The sequence below is a fragment of the Bactrocera oleae genome, chromosome 2 (assembly GCF_042242935.1).
Source record: "Bactrocera oleae isolate idBacOlea1 chromosome 2, idBacOlea1, whole genome shotgun sequence".
NCBI classification, from domain to species: domain Eukaryota; kingdom Metazoa; phylum Arthropoda; class Insecta; order Diptera; family Tephritidae; genus Bactrocera; species Bactrocera oleae.
Window position 1 is genome coordinate 41,970,001 of NC_091536.1, and position 14,677 is coordinate 41,984,677.

The following is a 14,677-nucleotide window of genomic DNA, read 5'->3' on the forward strand; positions in this document are numbered from 1 at the left end:
AACATGTGTTTAAAATTCATACAAGAATAGTTTCAATATTTCATTAGTTCAAAAAATAAAATAGCAGCATATAATGCTGCAAGAGTGCAATTACCGGAAATGACCCGGATTTTATCCGGCCAAGGGCTGTTATTTCGGCGATCTAACACTAATTGGATCGGTAAGTTTTAGTTTAAGTTTGTCGTCATTAGAGCAACACCTAGCAGCACGGTTGCTTCGTATTCTTCTGATCCGTGCTGGCATTGAGTTCAAACCGGGTTTCGAGGAACACAGGCAGCATAACTCCCAATCTGACCAATCCCCCTATCCTTCGATCCCGTCGAAACAGCCCGTTTCTTGGGCCTCCCGTTAGATGACCTCGACGACAACCAAACTATCACTTACCATCCAAGCGAGGACTAGATAACAGTTACAAAAACAACAACTGATTTCAATAGCTGCTGCAAACAAACTGGTTGACAGATTGCGCTCGTTTTTGACATAGTAATACCTGCTTAATAATAAAAAAGTGCTGAAAAATATTCAGTGCGTGCAGTTTATATAATAATTTCCGGAAACTTTCTGGTCACAATTTATACATATATATGTATATACTTACCAATAAATGGATCAGGGTGACGATTTGAAATCGGGTTGACTGTCTGTCCGTGTCATATATGTATATATTAGATATATCTCTGTTAAGTTTAGTTCTGATTAGTTTTAGTGCTGTACTCTGTACTTCAGTGTATTGTAATGTGAATATGAAGACTGGCAAAAAATTTCTAAAACTAAATAATATTTTAACTATGTTCTCCAAATTCACTTTTGAATTCATTCGTGCCAATAGTAAAATGTCATTGTACCATTAATTAAATTGAAAGCCTACTATAGTTTTTAAAAAGTTTTGATAGATATGCGTGGATAAATATATTTGTATAAACCTAAGTGTGATAATAAGCAATAATCAATTGTCGGAAAAATAAAATTACCGAATACATGATTTGATAAAATACTGTTTGGTTCATTTTTTTTACAGCATGCGACAAAGGAAACTTTATTTTCGCAAAAACTCAAATATGTACTGAAATTTCTGTGCCAAATGACCTAGTGCAAATAGCAGTGGACAAAAATGAGATTAAAAATCGTATTACATGTTTTCTTCAAAAGAAACGTGAAGAGATTAACCAAAACAACGTTTTTGACTACAGGGATACACCTAACTATGCAAAAATAGAGGAAGGAATTCAACCAAATTTTCTGTTGGAAAATTTATGTGCTCGAGTAAATAGTACCGTTGTAAAACAAGATAGTTCAAAATGTCTTTTGAAAGGTAAGTGTATTCATTAGCGAATTGTTAAAACCGATATTGGCGTAGTTATTATTATCTTGTTAACTTACAATAAAGTTAGAGACTCATTTAACTTCTTTGCTACTACCGGAGAGGGGAAAGTCCTTATACCAGACATATGGGTCTAGAATAAGATCTGGATCAATTTCATTAATGGCTTAGCGTTAAACCATATTGTGGTCACCTCTTGCTTGACCCTCGCAACATGTTGCTAAAGAGTATTATAGTTTTATTCATCTGACAGCTGTTTGTAACACATAAAACTAATCGAGATAGATATAGAGTTATGTATATATAACTCTTGACTCTGTCCGTATATCCTTGTAAACTGTAACTTAAGTAAAAATTGAGGTATTTTGATGAAACATGTTTCTTGGCACCGTGAAAAGGTCGATATTGTAGATGGGCGTAATCGGGTCACTGCCAGGCCCACAAAATGCTATTTATCGAAAACATATAAATGTCATAACTAAGCCACAAATTGAAACTGCAATGAATCGCAGTAGGCAGGGGTATCTGTGGTGAGAGTGGTATTACTTGCCATATAACAAACTTTTAAGTTCCATCTGATTATTTCATTTTTAAATATACAAATCAAACACCAATGAAGTTATCAGAATAAAACTTCATACAAAGGCCCTTAAGGTATGACATCTCACGTCTCAAAATGGTGGAAATTGGATTATAACTTTACAAAGCTAAAGTTATCTCTAAGATATTACAATGAAACGTAGAGAACGATTTTTTTGGTAATAATGTGTCCTTGTGCTTAAAATCGGGTCAATGCTTCTTATATCCCTCATATACTTAACCTAAGGGATTTCAAATTTCTGGTTGTCTTTATGCCGCATATATCGGTCAATATGTAAAATATCAAATGAACTTCAGAGAAAATCTCGTTCTAATACCAGTTTATCAGTGTGCCATATACCTAATATAAGGATAAATAACCGGTTGACCTTATATATATATTGGTCTGTGAATTATAGTAATATATTATTATACTCTCGCAACCTGTTGCTACAGAGTATAATAGTTTTGTTCACCTAACGGTTGGTTGTATCACCTAAAACTAATCGAGTTAGATATAGGGTTATATATATATAAATGATCAGGATGAAGAGACGAGTTGAAATCCGGGTGACTGTCTGTCCGTCCGTCCGTCTGTCCGTCTGTCCGTCCGTCCGTGCAAGCTCTAACTTGAGTAAAAATTGAGATATCTTTATGAAACTTGGTAGACATGTTTCATGGTACCGTGAGACGGTTGGTATTGCAGATGGGCGTAATCGGACCACTGCCACGCCCACAAAACGCCATTAATCAAAAACAAATAACTTGCCATAACTAAGCTCCGCAATAAGATACAAGACTGTTATTTGGTACACAGGATCACATTAGGGAGGGGCATCTGTAGTTAAAATTTTTTTTAAAAAAGTGGGCGTGGTCCCGCCTCTAATAGGTTTAATGTGCATATCTCCTAAACCGCTAATGCTATAATAACAAAATTCACTGGAAGCAAATATTTTTAGCACTTCTATTGACGGTGTGAAAATAGTTGAAATCGGGTGGCAACTCCGCCCACTCCCCATATAACGGTACTGTTAAAAACTACTAAAAGCGCGATAAATCAAGCACTAAACACGCCAGAGTCATTAAATTTTATCTCTGGGATGGTATGAGATGACTTTATAGGAACCGCGTTCAAAATTAGACAGTGGGCGTGGCACAGCCCACTTTTAGGTGAAACCCATATCTTGAGATCTGCTTAACCGATTTCAACCAAATTCGGTGCATAACGTTCTTTTCATGTTTCTATGTCACAGTGCCACGCCTACTTTCCATATAACACCATTTTAAATTCCATCTGATTATTTCACTTTCCACTATGCAAATCAGGCAACAATGACTGTATCGGGATAAAACTTTGCGTGAATAATGCGATTAAAGTATGCCACCTTGTGGCCAAAAATTGTCTAAATCGAACCAAAACTGTTTAAGCCCCTAAGTACTAAATATGTGGACCCCAGTGCCTATAGTTGACCTTCTACCGAAAATATCAGCCAATCCACAAAGAAATCTCAAACGAGTATACTATTTGACTTTGCGAGAGTATAAAATGTTCGGTTACATCCGAACTTAGCCCTTCCTTACTTGTTTAATATAAAGTTGTACCAACACCTGAAGATATTTCACCCGCAGATTCCGAGAATATAAATAGTTCGGATACACCCAAACTTATAGCTTCCTTACTTTTTTTTTACAGAGTTAGGATAACTGTCCGAACAGATGTACAATTTGCACCGACGGTGCTTGCTATTAATCGGTTAATTTTTACCTTTATAGTGCAATTTAAAATAGTTACACTTTCACCCACTTAATTTTTTTTTCTATTAGTATCAAAACTGGAAAATGTTTTTTATAATTTTGGTTACAATGTTGTTTAGTGTCAAATATGAATAAAATTGGTCCCGACTACGGTCTTGTCCTCATATACCTCATATAATTTTTTCGGTTGGTTAAAAATTGGTGTTTTGGTATGTGTCAACCCCCAGCATTATTATGAAGAATATAGTGATTTGTAATAGTTAGGAAATTTGTAGAAGATGAAATCTATGACCTTTACTGTTAGTTTTAAAGGTACGTAAAGGATTTTAATACATTTATAATGAAGTCGTATATATTTTTTATAATGAGATATATTGCATGTGTGTTGGTGTTCTCAAGTGTGGTGGTTTGTGGAATTGTGTTAGCGGGCGGGAGGTTAGATGGTTATATTCCCGGCCCCCTTAGGCAAATATTTTAGCCTATCAGACTCTGTAGATGTTGCTGCGTTGAAGCAATGCTGCTGAGCCCAGTAGGGTAGACTATGGAGAGGCTGCTGGACGTTGACGTCGTATCGAGGTGGCCGTTGGGCAGGGCTACGACTGAGTGACGTAGGTGGTCGCCAAACGTCGTTGACGTTGAACCGGTTGCATCGATTTAAATATACTGTAGTGTTGCAACCGGTGGGGACGACGACACAGCTCGCATCGGGTGCGGTGCTGTTCCGAAGGCACCAAGAGCGACACTAGCGTTCTCTGGAGTTAGGGCTGTAGATTCTGAGCGATCTTGGGAGAGTGTTGTAAGTAGCCGTGAATTGAAAATGGCTTCAATTCGAATTAATAATGTGGTGAACTGTGCATAATTAAATTTTTAGTTTTCACCAGCTACCTTTTTGAAGTGAGATTTGCGGATTTTTACAGCTGATTCCCATAGACCCTCCATAGGAGGGAGGAACGCTTGGGCGTATAAATTGCCAATTAATGCCTTGGGGAGCGTACTTTTGTACAATCCCAGGTGAGACTTGTTTGATAAAGTTCACAAACTGTGTTTCAGTGGCTCTTTGAGCTCCGATAAGGGTTTGGCAATTATTTTTTATGGAAGTAGCACGCTTGAGTATATGATATATGATAAGAGCATACTTTGCTTTTTGGAAGTCTAGGTGAGTCAATGTATCGCATTGGGGGTGCTCCCTTAATTTTAATTTTGAGTAACTCTATAAACTTAAGCGTCTAGGTGATTACTTTGAAGGCTCGAAAGAACGATGAAAATAGCTCAATGATGTCAGTTTCATCCAATGTTGTGTGAAAGGGGTCGATTTTTCGACTTTCTGGGGCAATTATATTGCGCCTGGGTGATTGTGGCCAAGCATCGGGAGAGGCTGTTAACCATCGGGGGCCATTCTTCCAGAGGGTGGTGGTGGCAGGGTACAGCAGTTTGGCTCCTCTTGTACCTAGATCGGCAGGATCGTCAGCACTGGCTACGTGTGGCCAAGTTGCTGATCCCACTAGATGAAGTATTTGTGACATTCGGTTAGAAATGTTCCATGGATGTGGTGGTTTTTTCAACCAGGCTAGTACAATTTCGGAATCGGACCACAGATGTTATTGTTTTTTGCAGTTCTTAAATGCATTTCCACCATGGATGCCAATTTGGAAAGTGGTAGCGCGCCACATAGTTCAAGTGGTAGACTTGTTGTTATTAGAGGAGTCACTTTTGCGTTTGTCACTACTAAGTGGCTTTTAATCGCAGTGTCCCTTTGTGTTCGAACATTAATAGTGGCGCAATATGCCTTTTCATAAGTCTCACAGAAGCAGTGCAGTTCGATTTTGTACTTTAGGGCATAATTTATCCATCGCGGGATTTGTATCTCTGAGATATCATTTAAATTGCTCTCGAACTGGAACCACTTTTCTAAACGAAGTGGTTTTACTTGTTGTCCCAGTCGGAGTGTGTAAATTTCAAGTGAAGTGGTAGTCTTTTAGGTACGGTCCTGGATTATTTATTTAAACTCATAATTTTCCACACCAAAACAGTTCCATTTCTTCCCGCTGCTTTTCGAAAGCCGGAAAAATCTAAATGGACACTTAATATATACGTAAAGATAATTACAATTTGGATTTAAAAAAAAAAATCCCTATGCACTTACCTGCATATACTCAGTTGCAATTTTTGCTGAAAATTTATTGTTTTTTTCCCCTGAACGGCGATCTAAACAAAACGTGTTCTTAATTTGTTCTACCGCTTTATTTTGATCACTCTGCTGTTCTCCTGTTTGTTTCTCCTCTTTCGTATTCCCTTTGGTTTTGGCATTGGGTAGTAAAATAAAAGAACTGGAGAGCATGATGTCTGGCCAAAGGCATATAATCCAAGCAATGCGCGACCTAGTTAGCAGTATAGTGACACTACATGCCAAGGCTGAGAAAGGTGGGAACCTACCAAAAGTAATTATGGTAGGAAAAGCATCTCAGGTATCCCCTATGGGTAAAGATGTAAATACCACCTACCACCAAAAAGATTCGTGAGGCTTTAGGCTTTTTACCACCCACAAAAAAGCCGAAAAATACAATTAAAGCGTTGCAGCCCACTAACAACGAGGCAGCGAAATTAATTTCTAGAGATACCACGATTAAACCTGGCGAATGCGAAACATGGGTGGACGTCGTTAAGAAGAGAAGACCGATCGAAAAGAAAATCAGGTCGAGGCCAGACGCCATCATACTTACTAAAAAGGTTGGTGTATCGTACGCTGAAATTCTCCGAAAAATAAAAAGTGAAAGCGGATTAAAAGAATTGGGCTCAAGTGTCACATACATAAGGAAAACGTTGAAAGGAGACCTGCTGTTAGAATTAAAGAGTGAAGCAGAAAAGAGAGCAGAATCATTCCAAAGCGCCTTAGAGGGAGTGGTCGGTGAAATGGCTGTGATACAGCCCAAAACCCACAACGTCGCGATTATGTGCAAGGATTTGGATGAGGTAACTACACCCGAAGAGATATGCGAGGAACTACAAAAGGAGTGCTTTATACAAAATTTGCGGAAAATAAATGTTAAAAGTATGCGAAAGACCCGAAGCGGTACCCAAATAGCTATCATATGCCTGCGCGCGCAGGATGCCAAGGCTGCGCTTAAGATAGGCAAAATTAAGGTGGGGTGGTCCGTCTGCCGCCTCCGGGAATACTCCCCTAGTCCTCGTTGTTATAGATGCTTCCACCTGGGGCACATGGCGCGCAAATGCTGCAACCTCATAGACAAGTCGACCCTATGCAAGTTAACAATAGTTAACTAAGTCAGTCTCTTGAACTGCCAAAATTGCAACCTATGCAGTTTGGATTTCTGAATGACCGACAGCCGCAATTCAACACCTTGCAGTAGCCACCGACCGTGTGACCGGCGGATGTAACGCAATGCCTTACACAAGCTTAGGCGTCAGCAGAAACTTAGGAAAGCAGCGTCAATGGCAGTAGCGGCGATAGTAATAGTAGGTTATAAATAAGAGAAATGTTATTTTAATAAAACAGTTTAAGAACGGAACTCAACTTGTGCTTATTTAAAATAACATAATTCCGTGCTAGTCGACAACACCGTCGCTATCGCACAATCGGAAATATTATTTAAATAGTTAGTGGGTAGTCGACAACACCGTCGCTACCAATCACAACGCACATAAATATTCAAACTACTTATAGTAAAAGTAGTGATAATAAATAAATAACTATTATTTAAATAGTTCGTGGTAGTCGACAACACCGTCGCTACCGAATAAAGGAACAATAAAAGTAAAACTGATAATAAAAATATAACTTGCACACGTTGTGCAGCCGGTGGACATGTAGCGAAGTCAGGTACCAATTACGCAAGCTGCATGATTTGTAAAGGAGCACATTCAGTATTGAGTACGACTTGCCCCAAGTATCTGGAGATGGTAAAGTCCCTAGGAAAATGAGGATACTGCAGCTAAATTTAAACCACTATGCTGCAGCACAAGATCTGCTTAAACAGATAATATTTGAGGAAAACATTGATGTCGCCTTACTAAGCGAGCAATACTCCCAGCGTTCGGAAAGCACCTAGACCACAGACATATCTGGCAAAGCTGCAATATGGTCATGTAAAAGTCAACCTTTTACATCTTGTTCCAAAGATCATAATTGTTTCACATGGGCAAATATACGCGGCATATGCTTTGTTAGTTGCTATGCTCCTCCCAGTGTCTCAATCGAAGATTTTGCAGACTTCCTACTGGAGCTTGCTCTAGAAACCAGAGGCAAATCGCCAGTCATAATCGCAGGCTACTTCAATGCGTGGTCAACTAGATGGGGAAGCAGGCACACAAACCATCGCGGTCGTTTGTTACTAGAATTCCTAGGTCAAACTAATCTTACAATAATGAATAGCGGAACGCAAAATACCTTTCAAAAAGGAAACAAAGGCTCCATAATCGATCTAATGTTTGCCAACGATGCTGTACGCAGGCACATTAAGTGGACGGTGTCGGATATATTTACAAATAGTGACCACATGGCTATTACTGCTGATGTTTCGTTTTCCGGAGAGACGGAACTTCGCAGCAAGAGCACCTGCCCAAAACGAAACTGGAAACAAAAAGAGTTTGATGCCGACCTTTTTGAGATAGTCTGGAACTCTGCAAATACACCAGACGACGACACCACCCATTTGGTGTCTGCAGTGCGGAAAGAACTGATCAACTATGCGTGACGTAACTATAAGTAGAACAGTACACCACACCAAACGAAAGCCCGTCTATTGGTCGAACGAAAAAATAGCAACGCTCAGAAAGCTCTGTAATGCAGCCAGACGCCGTCTACAGCGTAACCAATGTGAGGGAAATTCAAACGGTCTCAGGGAAATTTTTAAAAGGCAAAATAAACTTCTGAAGTCTGCAATAGCCCGCAGCAAAAGGAACTGTTTTGAAAAGCTCTGTGAGGAAACAAACGTAGACCCCTGGGGTACGGCGTACAAAATATGAATGTCAAAATTCAAGAATAAGACACAACAACCCAAAAGCGCATTTTTTATAAGGAATATCGTGGAAACATTATTCCTCAAACACCATCCGATTACCTATGCTAAATCACGAACCGAAGTTGTAGAGCCACCGCTACTAGTTAGTGAAGACGAAGTATTGGCCATAGCGGGAAAAATTATAATCAGCAAAGCGTCTGGTTTAGACGGCATACCAAACAGAGCTTTAAGGGAAGCCATGATTTTATAACTAAATGTGTTTACAAAAATGTACAATGCATGCTTATAAGAAGAAATATTCCCCGACCCATGGAAAATTCAGCGATTGGTTCTACAATACTACCTAAACCACATCAGCCTCCAGAGGAAGCCTCTTCATATCATCCTCTGTGCGTGCTTGACACGATTGGCAAAGTGTACGAAAGTATAGTAAGAAACCGCTTGGAAAAAGACCCACAAAAGGTCCACTATTCACACACTAATCAATGTCGTTGACACTGCGAAATACGCAGTAAGTGGTAAGAGATGGAAAGGCGGGACTAAAAAATATTGCGCGCTGATCACCCTGGATGTGGAGAATGCTTTCAACTCAGGAAAATAGTCAATTATAATCAATGCTCTGTATGAAATACGTGCTCCTAAATATCTTGTAAATATTATTACAAGTTATTTTGAAAATAGGCAAATAATATTCGACACTGATGAAAGCACCAAGAGCTACGCTATTTCGAGTGGAGTACCGCTAGGCTCAGTTTTAGGCCCTCTTCTATGGAACGTGATGTATGATCGGGGGTTAAGAATAAACCAACCGGAAGCCGTGAAATTAATTGCATACGCGGATGATCTTATAGTGGTAGCAGTGGCTAAACATCTTGACAGAAGTTCTGCTAATAAGTACTAGGAAAGTCGACAAGTAATAGCAAGTATGATGCCCATTGACATCCAGGGTGACGAATTCGCGCGTATATACGTGTTACCAGAGTCGTCTATAGGAGCCAAAAGAGCAGAGAGAGTCAATAGCTTATCAATATGGCAGCAACGGTGGCAAACCTCACTCAAAGGACGGTGGACCCACAGACTTATATCGGATATTCACCGGTGGATAGACAGACGACATGGGGACCTGGATTTCCACCTTACCCAAATACTAAGTGGACATGGGTGCTTTAGGAGCTACCTGTACAAATTCCATCATGATTTTAGTCCGAACTGTCCGATGTGTACAGAGTGCATAGAAGACCCTGAGCATGTATTATTTTATTGCCCTCGCTTTTCGAGTACAAGGAAAAAACTTAAACTTCACTCGGTGGTAGTTTTATGGTGGAGAACTTGACGAAACTTATGTGTCAGATTAGGCGTCCGTCAGTTCGTACCATAGAGGAGACTTAAATGTCTTATCACTCCCACGAAGTAATACCTAATCAGGTGGTTCCGTAGGAGAGTCTAGAGTTGGGAGTAGGTTAGGTTTAGCGGCTTAAAGTTTCGCAATTCGGCTTTCGAAAAAAAAGTAGGTTCCGTCTAGCCATAATCCTTGCATTAGTACTTTCGGTTGTATTTTAATTGACGAAAGCCATCCTGCCAAGTTTTGCCACCGAGAACAGAATATGTCTCTTTGTTATGGCGGATAATGCAGACATTGACTCAGTACTGTATGAAAACCGGTCAGATATCGTATTCCATTGAATTCCTAGAGTTTTTGTTGTACTTTCTTTTTCGAATATAAGGAAATTAGTGTGCAACAAATATTCGTTTGGTATATTTTTTAATATATTTGAGTGATTTGCGGTAATATTTTTTAAAGGAAACTCTGCGGAGTTGATTGCCTTTATTACCTGTGATAAGGATTCGTATGCTTGTGGACGACTGTGACTTCCAGATAGAATATCGTCTACATAAGTTTGTGTTTTAACACTTCGATTGCCAGGGGAGATTTTGACTTTGTATCTTCTGCCAATTCGTGGAGTGTTCGAATGACTAGATAGGGAGCACAGTTGACACCAAAGGTTATTATTTTTAATTTAAAGTCGCATAGTGTAATTTGTTGAAAATCTTGGTCATCTTTATGTACGACTATTTGTCTATAAATTTTTCCAACGTCCCCATTGAATACGTATTTGAATATACGCTAATTTAAAATAAGCAGTTTTAAATCTGGTGGGTGTCCCGTAAATTAAATGTGATTTAAGGAATTCTCCGAACTTGTGGATTTTGAGGCATTGAAGACAACTCTTACTTTTGTTGTTTTTTTTCTGGCTTTACTACAGCATGATGTGGCAGGTAAAATGAGTAGTATTTACTTGGTATGATTATTTCGCCAGGGTTGACTTCCTCCATGAGGTCTAAATGGAGGTATTCTTCTATTAAGGTTGCCTTTTTAAGTAGGTTTTTTTCTATACTTAAAAACTGGAGTATTGCAGAGGTACGGGAATGACCTAAGGCGAGTGTGTGGAGAAATGTTGGCTTTACTGGTAGTCGTACGACGGACATTATCTAATCGAACAGTGTTTAACAATACCGATCTTCTGGTGTTGTAAATGAGATGGAGGGGGGAGTTCTTCTAAATCTCTAAGTTTCCTTCATTGTGAATTGAGGTATTGATTTGAGATTTCCTCAACTTGAGTTGTCATGGTGGTAGCTGGTTCTGTAACTAGTCCACTTAGCATCCAACCGAAAGTAGTATTTTTTGCCAAAAGTGTGTTCGAAATTTTCTCAACATCTTTCAATATTATTATTAATATGAGATCGCTGCCTAATAGAATACCTGTTTGAGTGGTAGTGTTGCAGTTGGGATCTGCTAGCTTTAGATATAAACCTTTGTCAAAATTAGGACAATGGGTCGGGTTTTATTTGAGATTTGAACTACTTCTCCACCCATTCCCGTGATTTCAAAATTGGTTTCCTTTGTTGGCAGTTGTAGCCTATTTGTGCCCTAGGCGCGAATAATCGTTGTGATCCTAAGTTTTCCTCGGTGTTTGATGGAGACGACTGCTGTGGCTAGTAATACCTTAATTTTTATTTCGCTGTGTAGCGTTTTAGTTTTTTATACCTTAGAGCAACATGGTGCTTCTTCTCTGTTCTCTTTCTGTTGCAATTAATCCTGCAGCTCTTCTAACATTAGCGCTATTTTGAGGTGAGCTGGAAAAATGTTTAATATGAAACATTGAATTATGTCGAATTGGCTTTCGCAAATTTTAAAACGTATGCGCATGTGAAAAGCAGTTTGTACAAAGTCTTTTCGTTCTTACAAAATTGTTTCGATCGGTAATATTAAATTTTTTGAATTTTTTTTCTCGATAAGAGCGATTTGATAAATTGATGTTTTTTGTTGTTGATAAATTCTTCACTTGTTTTCTTTTGAGTTTTTGGCAGGTTAATTAATATCGTTATTTGCTTGTCGACCAATGTTCTTTCATCTATCAATGTCTAGATTTAAAGCTTCACAAGCCAAATTGAAATTATTGTCATTAAGTGCGAACTGTTTGACTATGACACCTTGACCTTTTGTTTTGTATCGGAGGTGATAAAATCTTTGTACATTTGATAATCTTGGGTGGTTTATGTAATCGCCTGTAAACATGTCCAGGAAGGACGGCCATTGTTCATAACCACCATTAAAAATTTCTGTGTCACTTTCGGTCACCTTGAGATCGATGTCTGAACTTGCTTCTTGACTTTGTACTTATGGCAGCTCTACTCTCGGATGTGGAGCAGGTGCAATTGCTTTAATTAGTTTTATATAGGGACCGTAACCGTTATGAGTAAATGGGAAAAAATCAGGTTAAAAATAATTTTGCAATTATATTTTTTCCTCACAAAATAATCGGTATATTTTTATTTTTCGCTTAAAAAATAAGAGTTTTTTCAGAACTTTTATTTATTGCTCACAGAATAATACTGTATACGGTGAGTTTTACTTAACTTTTACGGAATAAGAGTGGAAGAGTAAGCTTTTGGTTATGCCTTGACAAATAATAACTTAGCGTAAAAATATTATATGTCAAGGGGAAAAAAAAACTTACTCTTCAAAATATAACGATTATTTTGTGATATAATAATAAAATCAAATATATGTGTAGGTTTCACAAAAACAAAAATTTTATATTTTTACATCATAAGGTCGGCCTTCATAATAATTTTTTAAACAAAAACTAAACAATACTATTATTTTCTGTCCCTGGTTTTAACTGATCCGAAATCATAGCATAAGTTTCTTCAAACTGGTCTAAACACTTTTCGTATTTGGTGTACGCCGACGATTTAAAATTTTCCGGTTGATCAGAGTCGTTAGATTCTACTACTGCGTTATATGCAGCTTAGAGACGTGTCCAGAAAGTGTAAAGATTTTCTTTTTTAATCTCTAATACCGATTCAGAATTGTCTTGAATCGGTGAAGATGAAAATCGAGTGCAGTATCGTATTAGACTATCACTCTCGGAAATAACTTGATGTATTAAATATTTTTCATTTTTAATTATTTAATTTAATAAAATGAGCAAAGATACGCGTTTTTTTATAATTACCGGTTCAGATTTTAATTTGAGCTGTCAAATAATAATTTTTATTTTATTTTACTATTTGTGTTGATTACAAAAGTTTATATACAATTTTTGCGGGATGTATGCCAATGTGGACTTTGAATATGTAATATACGCAATCCTACTTGTTTTTATTTGCCAAATATGTAACAAGGGGTATTATGGAATATGTGCCAATATGCACTTTGTATAATATTGTACAAATGTGTATTGTATATGAACCTGTATGTATGGTATTTATATTGCTCACAAAATTATTATTAATCTATTTTCTTGAACCTTTTGTTTGTATTGTACCACCACTAAACCAATTTTCCGGTCTACCAAAATTGCAATCCATGCAGCTAGGTTTATTGACTCCATGTGCGACCGAAGCAACTTTGTCACCTTCAGTGCGACAGTTGCGATTCGGTACATCGCACGGGCCACAACTGTGAGCGGCCGGAAATCAAGACTTACGAACAAATAAAAATTATAGGCGGGGTTGAATGTCACGAAAATCTGGATGCAGTTCAGGATCTCCCAGAGTTAGATTTTTCACAGGATCAATATGTTTGCGTGGGCATTTCAAAACACTAACAAGCTGTTCTCAAAATTCGCAACAGAATTAGGAAATCTGCTGATGAAATTCAGCATATTTCCACGTTGAAGCTGTTATTAATCGTCTGGACTTCACATAGTCAGACAAGCGATCATTACATCTATTTGAACAAGAACTGGAACGATTTTGCGCTTCATCCTATTTGAGATTCACACTTCTCGCTAATAAAACAACAATGACTTTTGACAACAATAAGCAACTTGCTTGAAAATACATCGCTGCAATAGCACGATCTTTAAGAAGACTGTGAAAGAGTGAGGTTAAAAAATCGAAAGTTCGAAATTAAATTCCTTATCGCGTAAAAATATTAATACATTACAGTAATTATCACTATCCGATGCCTCGACAGCTGGGAGGGTAGTCATTTTAACTCATATGTTTTGGGTTGTGAACAAGCCTCTGAATCGCTTCAAGCTTATCAACTCAATTTCAATGTCTGGGTGACATTCCTACCTGTGCTACAAAAAGTTGTACTCGCAAAGTCTGACATCATAAATGGTGTTTATTATTTGTTGCCTCTTGTGGGACGTATATAGGATGACTTGAAGACGAAGAAAAATTGGGAAAATGTGCGGCGAGTATTGGAAAGACTGGACATAGACCGCCAAAATTGCAAACCATGCAGTTCGGCAAGTCAGCAAATTGATAAAGCAGTGTTGGATAGCGAGCGGCAGCAGCGCTAGCGGTAGTAGTAAGTAATTGCTATATATTGTATAAGCTCATTGACTTTGTAATCAACCAATTTTAGAGTGAAATCGAGTATAACGGGTTATAGGAAGAGGATTGTTAGGCCAGTTGGTTTGATGTAGCATGCAAAGAGCTCTTGTTTTGATTAAGTTTGCTACGAAGTTTGTAACAATAAGAAGGAAACGTTGAACATTTTATACTCTGGTAACTTGCAAAGTCA

At 38.1% G+C, this 14,677-nt stretch overlaps 1 protein-coding gene across 2 annotated transcripts in view; it reads left to right on the forward strand.

Moving 5' to 3' along the window:
• The window catches only part of Mocs2B (Molybdenum cofactor synthesis 2B), a 77,304-nt gene that overhangs the window by 14,079 nt on the left and 48,548 nt on the right, over positions 1 to 14,677 (forward strand). For both annotated transcript variants that reach the window (XM_070113035.1, XM_070113034.1), the window contains one exon: positions 1,019 to 1,312. In XM_070113035.1, coding sequence (XP_069969136.1) covers positions 1,019 to 1,312 — 294 coding nt within the window. The remainder of the gene's footprint in view (positions 1 to 1,018; positions 1,313 to 14,677) is intronic.